This window comes from Rhinatrema bivittatum, chromosome 6 (assembly GCF_901001135.1).
Source record: "Rhinatrema bivittatum chromosome 6, aRhiBiv1.1, whole genome shotgun sequence".
Taxonomy (NCBI): domain Eukaryota; kingdom Metazoa; phylum Chordata; class Amphibia; order Gymnophiona; family Rhinatrematidae; genus Rhinatrema; species Rhinatrema bivittatum.
Genome location: NC_042620.1, coordinates 10417480 through 10434616, shown reverse-complemented (window position 1 = coordinate 10434616; position 17137 = coordinate 10417480). Strand labels below are relative to the sequence as shown.

The window sequence follows — 17137 nt, the reverse complement described above, 5'->3', positions numbered from 1 at the left end:
GGAAAATGTTCAAGGAGCGGTCGCAAGGCTGAATGGGAGCGCTTGGAATTGAAAGTGCTGTCCCAGAATCTTGAATCGAAGGAACCGCTGATGCTCCTGAAGGATGGGTATGTGTAGGTAAGCTTCCGTCAAATCCAGCGATGCAAGGAATTCCCCTATGTGAACCGCCGCTATTATGGACCGTAGGGTTTCCATCCAGAAGTGTAGCACCCTGAGAGACTTGTTGACCATCTTGAGATCCAGGATCGGGCAAAAGGAACCGTCCTTTTTGGAGACCACAAAATAGATTGAATAGTGGCCGGAGCCCACTTCCTGTGGGGGTACAGGTATGATGGCTCCAAGATCTAGGAGTCTGTCAAGGGTCTGACCGACCGCTAGCTGCTTGTGCGGGGATCTGCAGGGGGAGAAGAGGAACCTGTCTCTCGGGGGTCTTACAAATTCCAATGCGTAGCCTCGTCTTAAGATGTCCAAGATCCATTGATCCGAGGTGATGTGAGCCCACTCCTCATAGAAGAGTGAGATGTGTCCCCCGATCCTGGGTGTCGAGGAGTGGGACCCTCTGGCATCATTAAGCAGCCTTATTGGCAGCCCCATGGAGCACCCCTTCCCTGGATGGCCTGCGGCCCCGAAAGGACCGAGTCCACGACTGAGACCTGGTGGAAGGAGGCTGGGCTGTCGACTGCCTGGTGGCGCGGGACCTACGCTGCATTCGGAAGCGGTTTCTGGAGGGAGTGAAGGACCTGGGGCCTGAAGATCTAGGTCTATCCTTAGGTAGCCGGTGTACCGCATTTTCCCGCATTTTCCCCCGAACAGAAACTTACCCTTGAACGGCAGAGATCCCAACCGCGCCTTAGACGATGAGTCCGCTGACCAGTTCCGAAGTCACAGGAGCCAACGTGCCGAGACTACCAAGACCATGGATCTAGCCAGTACTCTCACAAGGTCGTAAAGGGCATCTGCTCTATAAGCGACCACTGCTTCTAGGCGATCTGCCTGTGAGGATTCCTCGGGCAGGAGAGCCTACAAAGTCAACAACTGTTGTACCCAACGAAGAACCTCCCGCTGCGCCAGGGAAGTGCAGAGTGCTGCCCGAAGCCCAAGGGCGGAGACCTCAAAGACCCTCTTGAGGTAGACCTCCAGTTTCCGGTCCTGCAGGTCTCGCAGCGCCGTGCCCCCAGTTACCGGAATGGTTGTACGTTTCATAACCGCCGAGACTGCTGAGTCCATCGTTGGAACCCTAAGGAGGTCCAGTACCTCCTCCAGGAGGGAGTAGAGCTTTTCCATCGCCCTGCTGACCTTTAGAGAAGATTCGGGAGCATCCCATTCCCTGGCTATCAGTTGCATAAAGGTGGGGTGGTTATGGAAGGCTCTTGCTAAGGGTTGGAGCCCCGCCAGGACGGGGTCCCCCTTCTTCCCCGAAACGGAGGGCCCTGGCCCTGCTGGTGCTGGCACTTCCTGTGGCGGGTCAAGGTCCAACTCCTGGAGAATATGAGGAATGAGGTCATCTAACTCTTCCTTCTGAAAAATATGCAATACTCTGGGGTCGTCACCTTCCAGGTGGGCCGTCAGGAGAGGGTCATCCAGACCCTGCAGCGGGTCCACGAGAGCTGGATCGGCCCCTGAAGCGCCACCCGCTGATGGGGGGGAGTGCCAATCCTATCTGGGAAGCCCCTGCCGAGGATCCTGATGTGCCGGGCCCCGGGATGTCACCCTCCAAAGACTGGATAGGGGCCGACCCAGGCAGAGGCAGGTGCGCTGCAGCGCGCGAAGAAGGCCGTCTCGCCAGCAATGAGGTGCCCTCCCCACCGGGGAGGCACCGCGAACATAACCCCATGCGAGAGAACCGGGACCCCGGCTCTCCACAGGCGGAGCATCGCTAGATTGCAGCATCGGCACCGCGATTTCTGGCCGGAGGAGGGGGGGCCGCGAGGTAACCAGTGCCGCGGGCAGCAGGGAAACGCTTCTGCTGTCCCCGGCCCCACAGTAGAGAACTTGTGCTCCCCAGTCGGCGGTCCCGAGGAATGTGCATCTGAGGACCGCGGGCCGAATCGCGGCACGGGGGGAGAGGTTGAGCCCGCCAGCAGTCACCCCCCAAGACAAAGCAGGTCCAGCCACAGAAAGAAAATCTGAAAGAAATCCCACAAACTTACCCCAAGATCAGGAAACAGGGAGAAGAAGGACACAGAGAACAAGCGCTGTTTGCAAGTGCTGAAGGGGCAGAGCCTGAAGGAAAACCGGATCCTCTGTGCTTATCCCAGGCTTTACCCCTCACTCCCCCACAGCTAAGGATCCTCTGTGCTTATCTCAGGCTTTACCCCTCATTCCCTACAGCTAAGGATCCTCTGTGCTTAGCCCAGGCTTTACCCCTCACTCCCACACAGCTAAGGATCCTCTGTGCTTATCCCAGGCTTTACCCCTCACTCCCCCACAGCTAAGGATCCTCTGTGCTTATCCCAGGCTTTACCCCTCACTCCCTCACAGCTAAGGATCCTCTGTGCTTATCCCAGGCTTTACCCCTCACTCCCCCACAGCTAAGGATCCTCTGTGCTTATCCCAGGCTTTCATGAATTCTTTACTGGAAGATTATTCCATATGTAATGTTGATTTGATCTAGGAACAGTATGACTCCTTGTTCTGAACCATATTTATAATATAAGCAGGTGAAAATTGCTTATTGGGACACCTTCAGGAGCTTCTGCACCTGCCTGGAATTTACCCTTTCCTTGGGGGCTACAGAGAACTTCCTTGGAATTCCTAAAGTGCAGCTGAAAAGTGTTCCATTTCTCACCGAAATCACACATCCTACCCAAACATGGCACAGAACTCAAGAGAGCCAGACCTGTACTGAAAGAACCTCCGTGCACACTGTCTGAAAGACAACAAAAGATGTTCTAGCAGCTTCATGAGTACATTTTACATGGTAGCCACTGAAAGTCTTACTGAAATAGTGCTGATGCAGCCCTCTCCGATAACCCTGATAGTGTAACGTCTTTGTTTTGCATGCTTTGGACTCTGGGCGCCCCACACCAATACGCTGGGCTTAAGCATATACTTTATCTGCTCTCGAGGAACAAATGACCATGTCTGGGCCTGAAAACAGAAAAGAGAAGCACAATGGCTCAGAGATTCACACAGAACACCATTTTCACAAAGGCAAAGCAAGCCACAGACTGGGAATCCTAACACATGGAGGGCAATATTCAGTGAGTGGCAGATTTAAATGTATAACTTGCCCCCAGATATTCAGGGGGCCTTGTGCGCATAGGTTTTCCACTGAATACCCGTGGATAAAGTTGTGTGTGTAACTTTCCCTGGACAAATTTAGGAGTCTGATTTCTCCAATCAGACACATCATACATAACTTTAGCCAGACAGTGCTCATTTCTTATAGGTACCCAGATTAGTTCCAAGTCCTAGGGTTTTGCCTCCCTGCCAGCAGATGGAGACAGAGAAAGTCTCACTGACACTGTACATAACCCAGTGTGCCACCTGCAGTCCCTCAATATTTCTGTGTCTCCAACAGATGGTGTTAAAATCTGCAGTCTGGAGTGTATTTAAAAAAAAAAAAATACAAAACAGATCTCCAGGTCCTCCCAGGGGGTTGTTAGGTCCTGGTAGAGCCAAACCCCCCTTCTTGATGGTAGCTTGCTCCGAGATTCCATGGGGATGTATAACTGTTGATCCAGAACCCTCATTCCCCACGAGGCGGCGTTGGTTCTGCTGGCAGCTCTGCACAGGCAAGTATTGAATTTCTGTTCTGGGTCTAGTTACAGCAGTGGATGCAGTTTTAAAGATTGTTTAAAAAAAAAAAGAGCAAGCAAGAGCAGCAGGGAGACAGTGGAATCACTGTGCCAGTCACTCGGGGCCTTGATCACTGCTTGAGAACTGGTCACCAGGGAGTTTTCTGAAGTTCAGGTAAATGGGGTGGCGACAGTGGCACACTGCTTGAGCCATGTGCCAATGGCGCAAGGCAGACAGTGCCCTTCATGTGCACACTCACAGTCGCGCCTAAATTCAGACAGCTTGCATTCTGTGTGCATCCCCAGTGGGGAAGACAGTTTGGGGGAGCCCAGCACTGGACTGATGGTTAAATGAGCCTTGCAGGTGATGGGGTCTAGTGCTGAGGCATTCCCCGCTAGCACGGGAATGGCAGCCATTTTTGATTCCCTAACAGTGTCGGCAGTCTCTTCGGGAGAGGCAGAGGAATCCCCTCCTCAACTATCACCGGCGGTTCTCTGACGTGCGGAGGTGCAGAGAGGCATTTGCACTGAGCAAGAGTCTCTGATTCTGGTAGAAGTCTTCTGCCAGTTTTAATTTTCTTATGTGCAAAGCTTATTTTGCGGAACAGGCAGGGAGGGATGCTGGCTCTTGGCCCAAGTCCCCAGGGTTTCTTGACCAATCAAGAGGCCTGAGCTGCTGAGAAGCTCTTCAGGTCTTTGCTGATTTTCAGGCCTAAATGCACTGAAGGTGTAGGCAGGCTTTGCTTAGCTGCATGGTAGGCTGCGGCGGTGGGATTTTTCCCATTTACGTAGGCGTGTATGCGCATTCTCGCCACATGGCAGTTGTATGCACAGGGGCCTGCGCGAGTAAGATTGCGGACTAGATTTGAGCACATACATCTGTGACCTAGAATGTTGCGTGTATTTGTGCCAATACTTGGGTGCATATGACCGCAGCCTAGACAAGTGCGTATTTGCGCTTCTCCTCTAGGAACTTATCCTAATCTTTTTTAAACCCAGTTACACTAACTGCGTAACCACATCTTCTGGCAATGAATACCAGAGCTTAATTATGTGTTGAGTGAAAAAGATTTTTCTCTGATTTGTTTTAAATGAACTATTTATTTATTTATCTAACTTTTTTTTTTTTTTTATATATACCGACATTCATGAAAAAAGATCATATCATATCGGTTCCAACACCATGAAGTTAGCAACTACTTGCTAACTTCATGGTGTAGCTGAGATAGCTCAGTTGGGAGAGCATTAGACTGAAGATCTAAAGGTCCCTGGCCCAATCCTGGGTCTCAGCATCTGTTGCAGTTACCACCCTTAACAGAAACATGGGGGTAACCTGCACGGAGCGGCAGTTACTGCCCTTAACAGAAACATGGGGGTAACCTGCACGGAGTGGCAGTTACTACCCTTAACAGAAACATGGGGGTAACCTGCACGGAGTGGCAGTTACTACCCTTAAGAGAAACATATGGGTAACCTACACGGAGCGGCAGTTACTACCTTGGGAAGATTGCTGGAGAGACTAGATGGACAATTTTGGTCTTTTTCTGCCATCATTACTATGTTACTATGCCCCCTAGTCCGTTTAATGTCACAGAGATGTCTTGCTGAGTTTGTTGGCTCAGATCCTGAAAATGCTCAGTGCGGCCTGAGTCTGTTGGCTCAGACTCTGAACACGCTCAGTGTGGCCAGAGGTAAATTTAAGATAAGCGTCCTGTTTCTTTTCCCCCTGTATCCAATTCATGAGTTATATGGCCATTAGTAGAATGCCAAGGAGGCAAGTTTACAAAGGGGGAGATCCAATTTTACTATATTACATCTATTTCATGGTTCCAAAAAAAAAAAGGAACATTTCAGCTGATATTGGATTTAAAGAAGGTAAATGCGGCTCTCAAGGTTCCCTGTTTCTGCATGGAAACTCTATGGTCCAACTCTGAGGACCGTCATAGTGGCGGTGCTCAAGGGAGTGTTCTTGGCACCTCTTGACTTGACAGAGGTATATCTGCACATAGCCATCAGGCTGGAGCACCAGAAATTCCTGAGGTTCATGGTCCTTCGGTTTCGAGCCCTTCCCTTCAACTGGTGATGGCTCTGCATACTTTCATCAAGAGGTGGTGGTGATGGCAACATTACAAAAGGAGATTGTGTTTGTGCATCCATGTCTGGACAACTGGCTCATTTGTGTGAAATCATAGGACCTCTGTTGACAATCAGTACAAAAGCTTCAGATGTGCTTGAAGTCTCTAGGATGGATGGTGAACCTAACAAAGAGCCATTTTGTATCCTCTCAAACTCTGGAGTATCTGAGAGCTCAGTTAGACATGCTAGCAGAGAGAGTGTTTCTCATGGAGAGAAATTGCTGAAATTGCAGTCAGATTCGGCATCTGCTACAGCTTTCAGTGCCCAGGTCTGGGACTATTTACAGGTCCTGGATTCTATGGCAGCAACTTTGGAATTAATGGATTGGGCATTTGCTCATATGCGGCTGCTGCAGAGGTCTCTTCCCTCCCACTGGAATCTGTTATTGGAAGAGTTTCATCTTCCTCTTCCATTACAGGGGGATACCAGGGACAGTCTTTCATGGTGGCTTACTCGCACCAATCTTGAGCATAGTGCAGAATTGGAAGTTCCGAATTTGGTAATAGTCACCACCGATGCAAGCCCTCTCTGGATGGAGGACGGGGTGTCAACTTCAGTCAGTGCAGGGCCAGTGGTCAAAACAAAAAGCCTCATGGTCTGTCAATCGGTTAGAGATGAGTGGACCATTTCCTTTTGCTTGCATGTCTGCCATGGTTCAGGTGGCAGCCTTAGAATGTCTTCAATGTAAGGTGCAGGGAAAACCATTGCTGTCTCATCCGGATTTGCTGTGTTTCCTGAAGGTGGCAAAACATCTGTGTCCTCCAGTCCATAAGATATGTCCGGCCTGGAACTTTAATCTGGTTCTTTGAGTGTTGTGTAGTCCTCCCTTTGAACTGATTAGAAGGGCTTCTTTAAAGGATCTCACCTTGAAGTCTGTTTTCTTGGTGGCTATCTGCTCTGCTAGGAGGATATCAGAGCTGCAAGCCTTGTCATGTAGGGACCCTTTCCTACAATTTTTGGAGGATGGTGTATCATTACATATGGTTCCTTCCTTTTTTCCTAAGGTGGTTTCCTCTTTTCATCTTAACCAGACGGTTGAACTTCCAGCCTTTCCGAATTTGTCACCTATGGCGAGGGAGCTTCACTTATTGAATATGCAGCGAATTCTTTTGCGATATCTTAAGGTGACAAATGCCTTTCAGAAATCAGATCATCTTTTTGTCCTGTTCAGTGGAACAAAGAAGGGAAATAAGACTTCCAAGAGCACGACTGTGTAATAAATCTGCTGTTAGACTGCGGATAGCAATCTGTTATTATTGGCTCCTAAAGAAGGAGGAGTCAGCAATCTTGTAGTGTCTCAGATATCGTCTTGCTAAGGAGTAGCAATCTGTAATGAATCTGATATAGTTGTGGGTGGATCCCTGGGCTGGTGGAAGATGACCACGCCCCCGGGAGGATATCCCGAGAGGGACCACCGGCTAGGCTGGAGTATGGAGACTGAAGGAAAATTAGTTTCTTACCTGATAATTTTCGTTCCTGTAGTACCAAGGATCAGTCCAGGACACCTGGGTTGTGACTCCGCACCAGTAGATGGAGACAGACTAAAACTTGTGGGCGGAGCCATATATGCCCCTGTGCCAGTCACAGCCCCTCAGTCTTACGGAATGTCAAAGTAGAACACAACCAGAGAAGTGAACAAAACTAGATACCGCTAACTAACGGGGAAGAAACACCCCTTCTGGAACCGGGCTCTCCAACCGAGAGAGCGAACAAGCGAAACAGAGCAAATCAAAAACACAGAGCGGACTCTCCGTTACTTCAGCGCAGCACTGCGGGCGGGATCCTGGACTGATCCTTGGTACTACAGGAACGAAAATTATCAGGTAAGAAACTAATTTTCCTTTCCCTGTACGTACCAGGATCAGTCCAGGACACCTGGGATGTACCAGAGCAACCTACTGAGGGTGGGAAGCAGAGAGTCCCGCTCGGAGAACCCTCTCTCCAAAACCCCCGGAATCGGTAGCCCGGACATCCAGCCGGTAATGCCGGATAAAAGTATGCAACGACTTCCAGGTGGCCGCCCTACAAATCTCTTGAGGCGACACCTGAGAAGCTTCCGCCCAGGACGCTGCTTGAGATCGAGTCGAGTGAGCCCGCAGCCCCACAGGAAGAGGTTTTCCCCTCACCAAGTACGCTGAACCAATGGCCTCCTTGAGCCAACGAGCGATCGTTGTGCGGGACGCTGCAGCTCCTTTCTTTGGTCCAGAGAAGAGGACAAACAGATGATCTGTGACCCGAAACGGATTAGTGACCTCCAGATATCGGAGAAGGGATCTCCGCACGTCAAGCTTCCGTAACTCCCCTCTCTTCTGTAACAGAGGAGCCTCCGCACGCAAAGCGGGCAACTCCACCGATTGATTCACATGAAACGACGAGACCACTTTCGGAAGAAAGGAAGGAACCGTCCGTAAGGAAACCCCCGAATCGGAGATACGCAAGAAAGGTTCCCTACAAGACAGGGCCTGTAACTCGGAAACCCGCCGTGCCGAGGCAATCGCCACCAAGAATGCCGTCTTTAAAGTGAGATCCTTAAGAGTTGCGCGTTTCAAGGGCTCAAACGGCGCCGTGCATAGAGCGGAAAGAACCCAATTGAGGTTCCAAGCCGGACAAGGAAGACGTAACGGGGGGCGAAGGTGCTTAGCACCCCGAAGGAAACGAGCAATATCCGGGTGAAGCGCCAGAGACTTACCTCGCAAACACCCAAGCGCCGCCACTTGGACCCGTAGGGAACTGCACGCCAGACCTTTGGCCAGACCCGCCTGGAGGAACGCCAGAACATCAGAGACGGAAGCCGAAGTGGGGACCACCCCGCGCTGCACGCACCAGTCCTCAAAGACTACCCAGACACGGACGTAAGCCAAAGACGTCGACTGCTTCCTGGAACGCAGCAGCGTGGCCACCACCGCATCTGAATAACCTTTTCTCTTCAGACGATTCCTCTCAAAAGCCATGCCGCGAGACAGAAGTGATCCGGATCCTCCAAACAGACGGGGCCCCTGATGGAGTAGGGCCGCCATTCCCTGGAACCGAAGGGGTGCCGCTACTGCCAGTTGTATGAGGTCTGCGAACCACGGCCGGCGAGGCCACTCCGGTGCCACCAAGATCACGTTGGCCGGATGCAACTCTATGCGCCGTAGAATCTTGCCGATCATCGGCCACGGGGGAAACACGTAGAGCAGCACATCCGTAGGCCAGGGAAGCACCAACGCATCGACGCCTTCTGCCCCCCGCTCTCGACGTCGACTGTAAAAACGCGGGGCCTTCGCGTTGTGCCACGTGGCCATCAGATCCATGTGGGGCACCCCCCACGTTTCGCAAATGAGAAGAAATGCTTCGTCCCCCAGCTCCCACTCTCCGGGATCCAGACGATGACGGCTGAGATAGTCCGCCTGCACGTTGTCGACTCCCGCTATGTGAGACGCTGCGAGGTTGCTGAGATGTAGCTCCGACCAGGCCATCAAGCGCTGAGCTTCTTCTGCCACCTGGGGGCTCCGTGTCCCCCCCTGCCGGTTGATGTATGCCACGGTGGTCGCATTGTCCGACAACACTCGGACTGCCTTTCCCCGCAGCAATGGTAGAAAAGCCTGCAGAGCCAGACGGACCGCCCTGGTCTCTAGGCGATTGATAGACCACTGGGCTTGCGACACTGACCACAGGCCTTGAACTGAGCTCCCTAGGCAGACCGCTCCCCAACCGGAGAGGCTGGCATCCGTGGTCACCACTGTCCAACTGGGCACCAGGAGAGAGACTCCGGCGGAAAGGTGACTTGGATCCAGCCACCACCGCAGGCTGGACCTCGCGTGTCCCAGTAGAGGAAGCGGTAAATGGAAGTCCTCCGAGACCGGCTTCCAACGGGAAAGCAAGGATGACTGTAAGGGTCGCAGATGAGCGAACGCCCAGGGAACCAGCGCCAGCGTGGAAGCCATAGACCCCAGGACCGTAAGGTAGTCGCAGACCCGCGGCTGGCGAAGAGACAACAAGCGGTGCACCTGAGTTAGCAGTTTGCCCCTCCTTTCGAGCGACAGAAACACCTTGCCCTGCTTCGTGTCGAAAAGAGCTCCCAGATATTCCAAGGACTGCGTGGGTGTCAGATGACTCTTGCTGAAGTTGACCACCCATCCCAGGGACTGCAACAGATGGAGGACCCTGGCCACCGCCATCCGACACTGATCCTCGGACTTCGCCCGAATCAACCAATCGTCCAGATAAGGATGGACCAGAAGACCTTCTCGGCGCAGTTGCGCCGCCACCACGACCATCACCTTCGTGAATGTACGAGGGGCCGTTGCGAGCCCAAACGGGAGCGCCCGAAACTGGTAATGCCGGCCCAGAATGCAGAATCTGAGGAAGCGTTGGAACGACGGCTGAATGCCTATGTGAAGATACGCCTCCGTGAGGTCCAGGGAGGCCAGGAACTCGCCTGGCCGGACCGCGGCGATGACTGACCGGATCGTCTCCATTTTGAAGCGAGGAACGCGAAGGCATCGGTTCACCTCTTTGAGATCCAGAATTGGTCGGAACGTGCCGTCCTTCTTTGGTACGATGAAGTAAATGGAGTAACGGCCTTCGCCGTGCTGGCCGACCGGAACGGGGGAGATGGCTCCCAAGTCCTCTAGGCGGCGGATGGTGTCTAGCACCGCCGCCTTCTTCTCGGGAGCCTTGCAGGGTGACACAAGGAACTTGTCCACTGGAGTGCGAGCAAAATCTAACGCGTAGCCGTGTCTTATCACGGTGAGGACCCACTGGTCCGACGTTATTCCGGCCCATCTCTCGTAGAACGACAGCAACCGAGCCCCGACGTTGGGAACGGCGTGCTGAGGCTGCAGCGGGAGAAGGGCCGACCTCCTTTCATTGTGAAGATTTGGGCGCCATGATGGCCAGGGCACCCCCTGGTCTACCATAGCGCCTCCCACGAAAGGACTGCTGGTGAAAAGACTGCTGCTGCTGCCGCCACTGTGGGGTACGGGAGGAGGAAGACCTGTACGATTGCCCCGACGACCTTTGAGGGCGCGCCTTCCTGGGCCCACGAAAACGGGACCTGGATGCAAAGGAAGACCGCGACCTGGATCTATCTTCAGGCAACCTGAAAGCCCTATTTTCCCCCAGGGAAGCCATTAAATCATCTAATTCCTTGCCAAACAGTAACTTACCCTTGAAAGGCAGCGCCCCGAGGTGAGCCTTAGAAGAGCCATCCGCCGCCCAGTTGCGGAGCCACAGGAGGCGGCGCGCCGAGACAGCCGCCACCAGGGATCTAGACGAAGTGCGCAGTAGATCGTGGAGTGCATCTGCACCATATGCTATTGCCGCTTCCAACTTATCCGCTTGTGCTGCCTCCTCCGCCGAAAGATCCGCATTGGCTTGGAGGACCTGAGCCCAGCGCAAGCTAGCTCTCAAAGCGAAATTCGTACACATGGCGGCCCGAATTCCTAGCGCTGAAACCTCAAAAATCTTCTTGAGCTGTACTTCCAGCTTCCTGTCCTGAAGATCCCGAAGGGCTGTCGCTCCCGTAACTGGAATAGTAGATCTCTTGGTTACCGCCGAAACCGCTGAATCCACCTTGGGGAACTTGAGAAGGTCCAGCGCATCCTCCGGGAGAGGGTAAAGCTTGTCCATGGCCTTGCTGACCTTCAAACCTAACTCCGGAGTGTCCCATTCCCGGAACATGATGTCCGTCGAAGAAAAATGGAACGGAAAAGCCACTGCCGGACCCGTGAGGCCCAACAGGACCGGATCCATGTTCGCTTCTTGCCGAACCACCGCCGGAGGAGGGGGGTCTATTCCCAGTTCCTGGAGAATGGCTGGAATTAGAGGTGGCAATTCTTCCCTACGGAATAGTCGTACCACCTTGGGATCGTCGCCCTCCGCTGCCTGTGACGCCTTTCCTGCTGCAGCTGGAGCGGATCCGTCCCCTGCCACGTCATCGGTCCCTTTTTGTGGCTCTTCAGAGGCATCAGTGTCTGCCCCCGTGGAGGAATCCAGGTCCGCCTCCTGTGGGACGCCACGCGGAGGACGTTTCCCCCTGGAAGCACTCGGGGCCCCACTGTTGGACTTCTTCAGCGGCGGAGCCCTGCGGGACTCCCTCCGGCCGCGCTTGCCCTTACTTTTCCTGCATTTCAGGACTTTGCGCAGCAAAAGCGCAAAGTCCTCTGAAAAAGAGCTGGAACCCGAATCAGCCTCCGCTGGGCTCCCCGGGGACCCCGGGTCCCCCGAGGGACCCCCCCCCGCCGGGGCCCGGTGAGGAGACAGCGCCGGAGGCAAGGCCGCAGGCCCTGCCGCTTCCCGCGCCATTTCGCGGCCCGTGGCTAAAATGGCCGCCACTCCCGCGCTGAGCGGGAACAAATCCTGGGGCTTCTCCAACGCTCCCCCCCCCGCTCGGCGGTGGTCGCGCGCGCCGCACACGAGCCCCCGAGACGCCCCGGACGACCCTTCATCGCCCGGGATGCAGGAAGCGCAAAGACCGTCGCGAGAGAGACGCGCGCGCGCCGAGCCGCAGGCTCGGCAAGCGGAGCCACGAGGCATGCCGGCGAAAACGGCGCGAAGAGGGCCGCAACAGAAATCAAAATGAAGAAAACAAAGTCGCGCGAACGGCCTCCCCCCTGTCAGCGGCGCCCCCCCCCGAGAGCGGCGACGCAAGGAGCAGCTTCCCCCCTGTCAGCGGCGCCCCCCCCGAGAGCGGCGACACAAGGAACAGAGAGCCGGAACAAAAAACAGACAAACTTTTTTTTTTTTTTTTTTTACAAAAAACAAGGCCTGTCGCTGTCCGCGGTCCTGGAGCCCTAGTCCAGCAGGGGTGAGTGAACCGGGCTCCCCGGTGTCACCCCTGACACTGCTAAATGGCAAAACCGGGTCCTCGACCCTAGCAGTGGCCTCAACCGGGTGGGGGTAGTCCCCTCAGGACCTCTCAACCCCCCTGGGAGGCAGGGCAAACGGACGTCAGTGACAATTTGGCAAAAAATTCCAATTACAAAACCAAAAGCCTAACCTGGCCTAACCCAAAGGAAAGAAAAACCAACCCTGACGGAGTACCAGAATCAGGGCAGGGAGGAGCTGTGACCGGACCTGCACCATCTACTGGAGACAGAGTAAGACTGAGGGGCTGTGACTGGCACAGGGGCATATATGGCTCCGCCCACAAGTTTTAGTCTGTCTCCATCTACTGGTGCGGAGTCACAACCCAGGTGTCCTGGACTGATCCTGGTACGTACAGGGAACACACATTAGTTCTTTTATTAAACAGGTTTTGGAAACCACCAGAGGTGGCAGTAGTGAGCTGATATGCCCGGCAGGGCTGTAGTCCCTCAGGTACTGGAACAGCGATCCAGGATGGCTGAGCTGTTGAGAAACTGTAGAACGTGAGTAGGCAGAGTTCATGAACAGAACTAGATGACAAAACTCACATAAGGTCTCAAGGAAGCTCAGGAACTGGAAAGGTTTAGGCCCTCGAGAAGCGAGTACCTGGTTCCAGGGAATGCTCTGAGAGAGCGATGGTAACTCACAAATGTTTGTAGCAGCGATAGCTTCCAGGCAGTAGAGAATCTTCAGAGTGTCCAGGAACATGGGCCCTCGAGGAGCGAGTACCGGTTCCTATCTGTAATCTGAAAATAAAGAAAAAGAGTGAGGCCCCCGAGGAGCGGGTACCTCTGGTAAGTCCGAGGAGGCAGAGTAGCTTGGGAAGCCTAGCCGTAAGCAATCCCCTTGCTAACTCAGTTAGATAGTGATATAGAGACCTTTAAATATTGGAAGCGGATTATGTCATCTCAGAGGAACGCCCCTGAGATTCGCGCTCTTGCTGGTACTTCAATCAGTCCTTCTAAATGGCAATTATGCCTTTCAACTTATTGCCATATCCATGGCTGAGGGAGTTGGGGGACAAGGGACCCCGCAACAAAGTGCTTTTCCTTGGTTGCAGTGACTTGCAAGCTATACTTCCCCATTTTAGGGATAAACCTGGTTCCTGCAATGGTTGTTCCATTTACTGGACTGCGTGCTTCCATGGAGGAAGTATATGTAATCATGGCTGAGGTATTAATACGTAAGCCAGGTTGTTGAACAGTCTGTTCCAAGATCACACTGACCCTGCCCTGTTATCCTTAAGGTTTCCAGGCCGGTGAAGAAATCCTGTCCTTGGTGGAGTGTTCCAGCTGTTCCAAACAGGCTGAGGGCTCTATCTCGGTGGGTAACTCCCTACTGGAATTGGCAGTGAGTTATTCGCTTGGGGTTGAGATATACAATCTAGCGACTTGTTCTTCCCTGCAGTCCAGTGGTCTGCCTCCTTGTCTTCTTCACTCCTTCCTTCTTCTAGTTGGAATATCGAGGGGATGGGAAGAAAAGCTAGGACATTTGTGCTATATCTTAGTGTATATCTGCAGGGAAATATACACCACTTTTCTTTTCTTTTTTTTTCTATTATTCTAGTAACTCCAGACTGCAGGTTTGCACCTCTGCTACCTGCTGGAGACAGAGAAGTACAGAGGGACTGCAGTTGGCACTCTCAGTTATGTAGCAATGCCTGAAAAATGTTCATTCTCTGCCTCTATCTGCTGGTAGGGATGCATAACCCATTTGTCTGGACTGATCTGGCGAATGCACAGGAACAGACAGAGCAAGGAGAAGACACAGAAACTAAACTGCAGGTACAGTATTTATTTAATAAGAGATAGTATTGGGCTCTGAAAAATTTTCATTCTCTGCCTCCATCTGCTGGTAGGGATGCATAACCCACTTTCAGAAATTGGGAGTCCTCACACACCGTTAATGTCGCACGTGAACCTTCGCAGAGTGTGGGAATCCTCACGCACCGTTAATGTCGCACGTGAACCTTCTCAGGGTGTGAGAATCCTCACACACCGTTAATGTCACACGTGAACCTTCTCGGAGTGTGGGAATCCTCACGCACCGTTAATGTCACATGTGAACTTTCTCAGACTGTGGGAATCCTCACGCACCGTTAATGTCACACGTGAACCTTCTCGGAGTGTGGGAATCCTCACGCACCGTTAATGTCACACGTGAACCTTCTCAGAGTGTGGGAATCCTCACACACCGTTAATGTCACACGTGAACCTTCTCGGAGTGTGGGAATCCTCACACACCGTTAATGTTGGATGGATGCTGGAACACAAGTTCCAGCATCCATCCTAGCAGATTCTGAACGTAACCGGTTACAGACCTACCCTATTTATAACCCCAGCAAATCAGCATACAATGATACACCGCCACTCCATCCCCATACTCAAGAGAAAACCCAGAAATAACTCTCCACCAGACCCCATTCAGACACCCAGACAACAAAGACTCATCAACATCATGACATCTCCCATTACACAACTTCTAGGCCTCTCATTATTCACTTTAACCTTATTCAATGCACAGTCACTTTCCAAAAAAATGCACCTTCTCAATGATTACCTCATTGACAACAACCCTGACATATGTGCAATAACAGAAACTTGGTTAAAACCCACGGACATATCATTAACAAACCAATTACCTACACAATCCTTCGACCTCTTCTCAATACCTAGACCAAAAAAGAAAGGAGGAGGAATTCTACTTGCTGCAAAAAAACAACTGGGCATAACCCTACAACTATCATACGCCACTTCAAAACTTGAATGCTCCATATTCAAATCTCAACATCTACAAATATTCCTCATCTACGCCACACCAGGAACTCTAGAGGCTAACCCCTCCCCTCTAATAGAGATGATAGCCAAACACTTAAACTCAGACAAACCAACCATCATACTGGGAGACTTCAACATTCACGTGGACTCCATCCCTCAATCCACTAACTGCGAAACCTTCCTTTCCTCCCTCAATCACCTTGGATTCTCACAAATAATCAGCGGGCCCACCCACAAAGCAGGTCATACATTAGACCTCATATTTATCAACGATAGCTGGTCCATCCATACCAATCCCACCTGCACGCCAATCCCCTGGTCAGACCACCAGATCATAGACACAACCCTCAAAATGAAAAACACACCACCTCCAAACACCTCCAAAACCACCATTCATTTCAGGAAACCATGCTCACTGGAGTTACTCACCGAACACTGCTCCAAAGATCTCAATCAAATAGACCTCTCAGACGCCAACACAGCCACCACCTCATGGATCAAACTCACGAACAAAATAGCGGATCAACTCTGCCCAATCTCCTCAAAAGTAATCCAACCGGCACGAGACAACAGAAAACCATGGTTCACCCCGGAACTCAAAGCCCTAAAACAAAAATTACGAAACAAAGAACAAAGCTGGAGAACAACCCTACACCCACATCCAGACTGGACTACAAAGCCACCCTCAACACCTACAGAAACGCCATACACAAAACAAAAAAGGACTTCTATGCAAAAAGAATTCATAACTTCATCTTCGACTCGAAAGCTTTATTCTCTTACGTATCATCTCTCACCAAACCAACACCACCATCCATTCCAGACCAACTAGCGCTCAGCAAGGCCAACGAATTAGCCACCTACTTCAAAACAAAAATCTCAAACCTTACTCGCTCCCTTACAACCCACCAAACTCTTCCAATACCTCATAGCACATACCAACCCACTCTGAATTCTAGACTAGAGTCATTCGAGCCCACATCCGCCATGGAGATTGAAAATTTACTTGAAAAAATTAAACCATCTGCACATCCCTCGGACCCACTCCCTACTAATCTGCTCACCGCCATCCCTAGCACCGTCGCAAAACCTATTGCAGAAATCATCAATACCTCTTTAGCCATGGGCACAGTTCCTAACCAACTAAAACTTGCAATCATCAAACCCCTACTGAAAAAACCAACTGCATCACTAACGGACCCAGCTAACTTCAGACCCATTGCAAACCTGCCCCTGATCTCCAAACTGATGGAAAAAGCCGTAAATAAACAACTTTCCGATTATCTCGAGGAGCACAACATTCTCTCCCCTGCACAATATGGTTTTCGAAAATCACTAAGCACAGAGTCACTTTTGCTTTCTCTCACTGATAATTTACTTTTGAACCTGGAGAAAAAACAGTCATTCTTACTGGTCCTACTAGACCTATCCTCAGCGTTCGACACGGTAAATCACTCACACCTCCTAGAACAACTATCAAACATAGGAATAAAAGGCACAGCTCTCAGTTGGTTCAAATCATTCCTATCAAACAGGTTTTACAAGGTCAGAATTAATAACAAGGATTCTGACCCCATCCTATCAGACCAAGGCGTACCTCAAGGTTCTTCCCTCTCTCCCACCCTGTTCAACGTC

At 51.8% G+C, this 17137-nt stretch overlaps 1 protein-coding gene and 1 non-coding gene across 4 annotated transcripts in view; one reads left to right on the top strand and one right to left on the bottom strand.

Annotated features, from left to right (window-relative positions):
• The window catches only part of CFAP65 (cilia and flagella associated protein 65), a 401443-nt gene that overhangs the window by 236022 nt on the left and 148284 nt on the right, over positions 1-17137 (bottom strand). For all 3 annotated transcript variants that reach the window (XM_029605027.1, XM_029605028.1, XM_029605029.1), the window contains exon 15: positions 2941-3090. In XM_029605027.1, coding sequence (XP_029460887.1) covers positions 2941-3090 — 150 coding nt within the window. The remainder of the gene's footprint in view (positions 1-2940; positions 3091-17137) is intronic.
• TRNAF-GAA lies at positions 4960-5032 on the top strand. Its single transcript has one exon. It is a non-coding gene; the product is annotated as a tRNA-Phe (tRNA).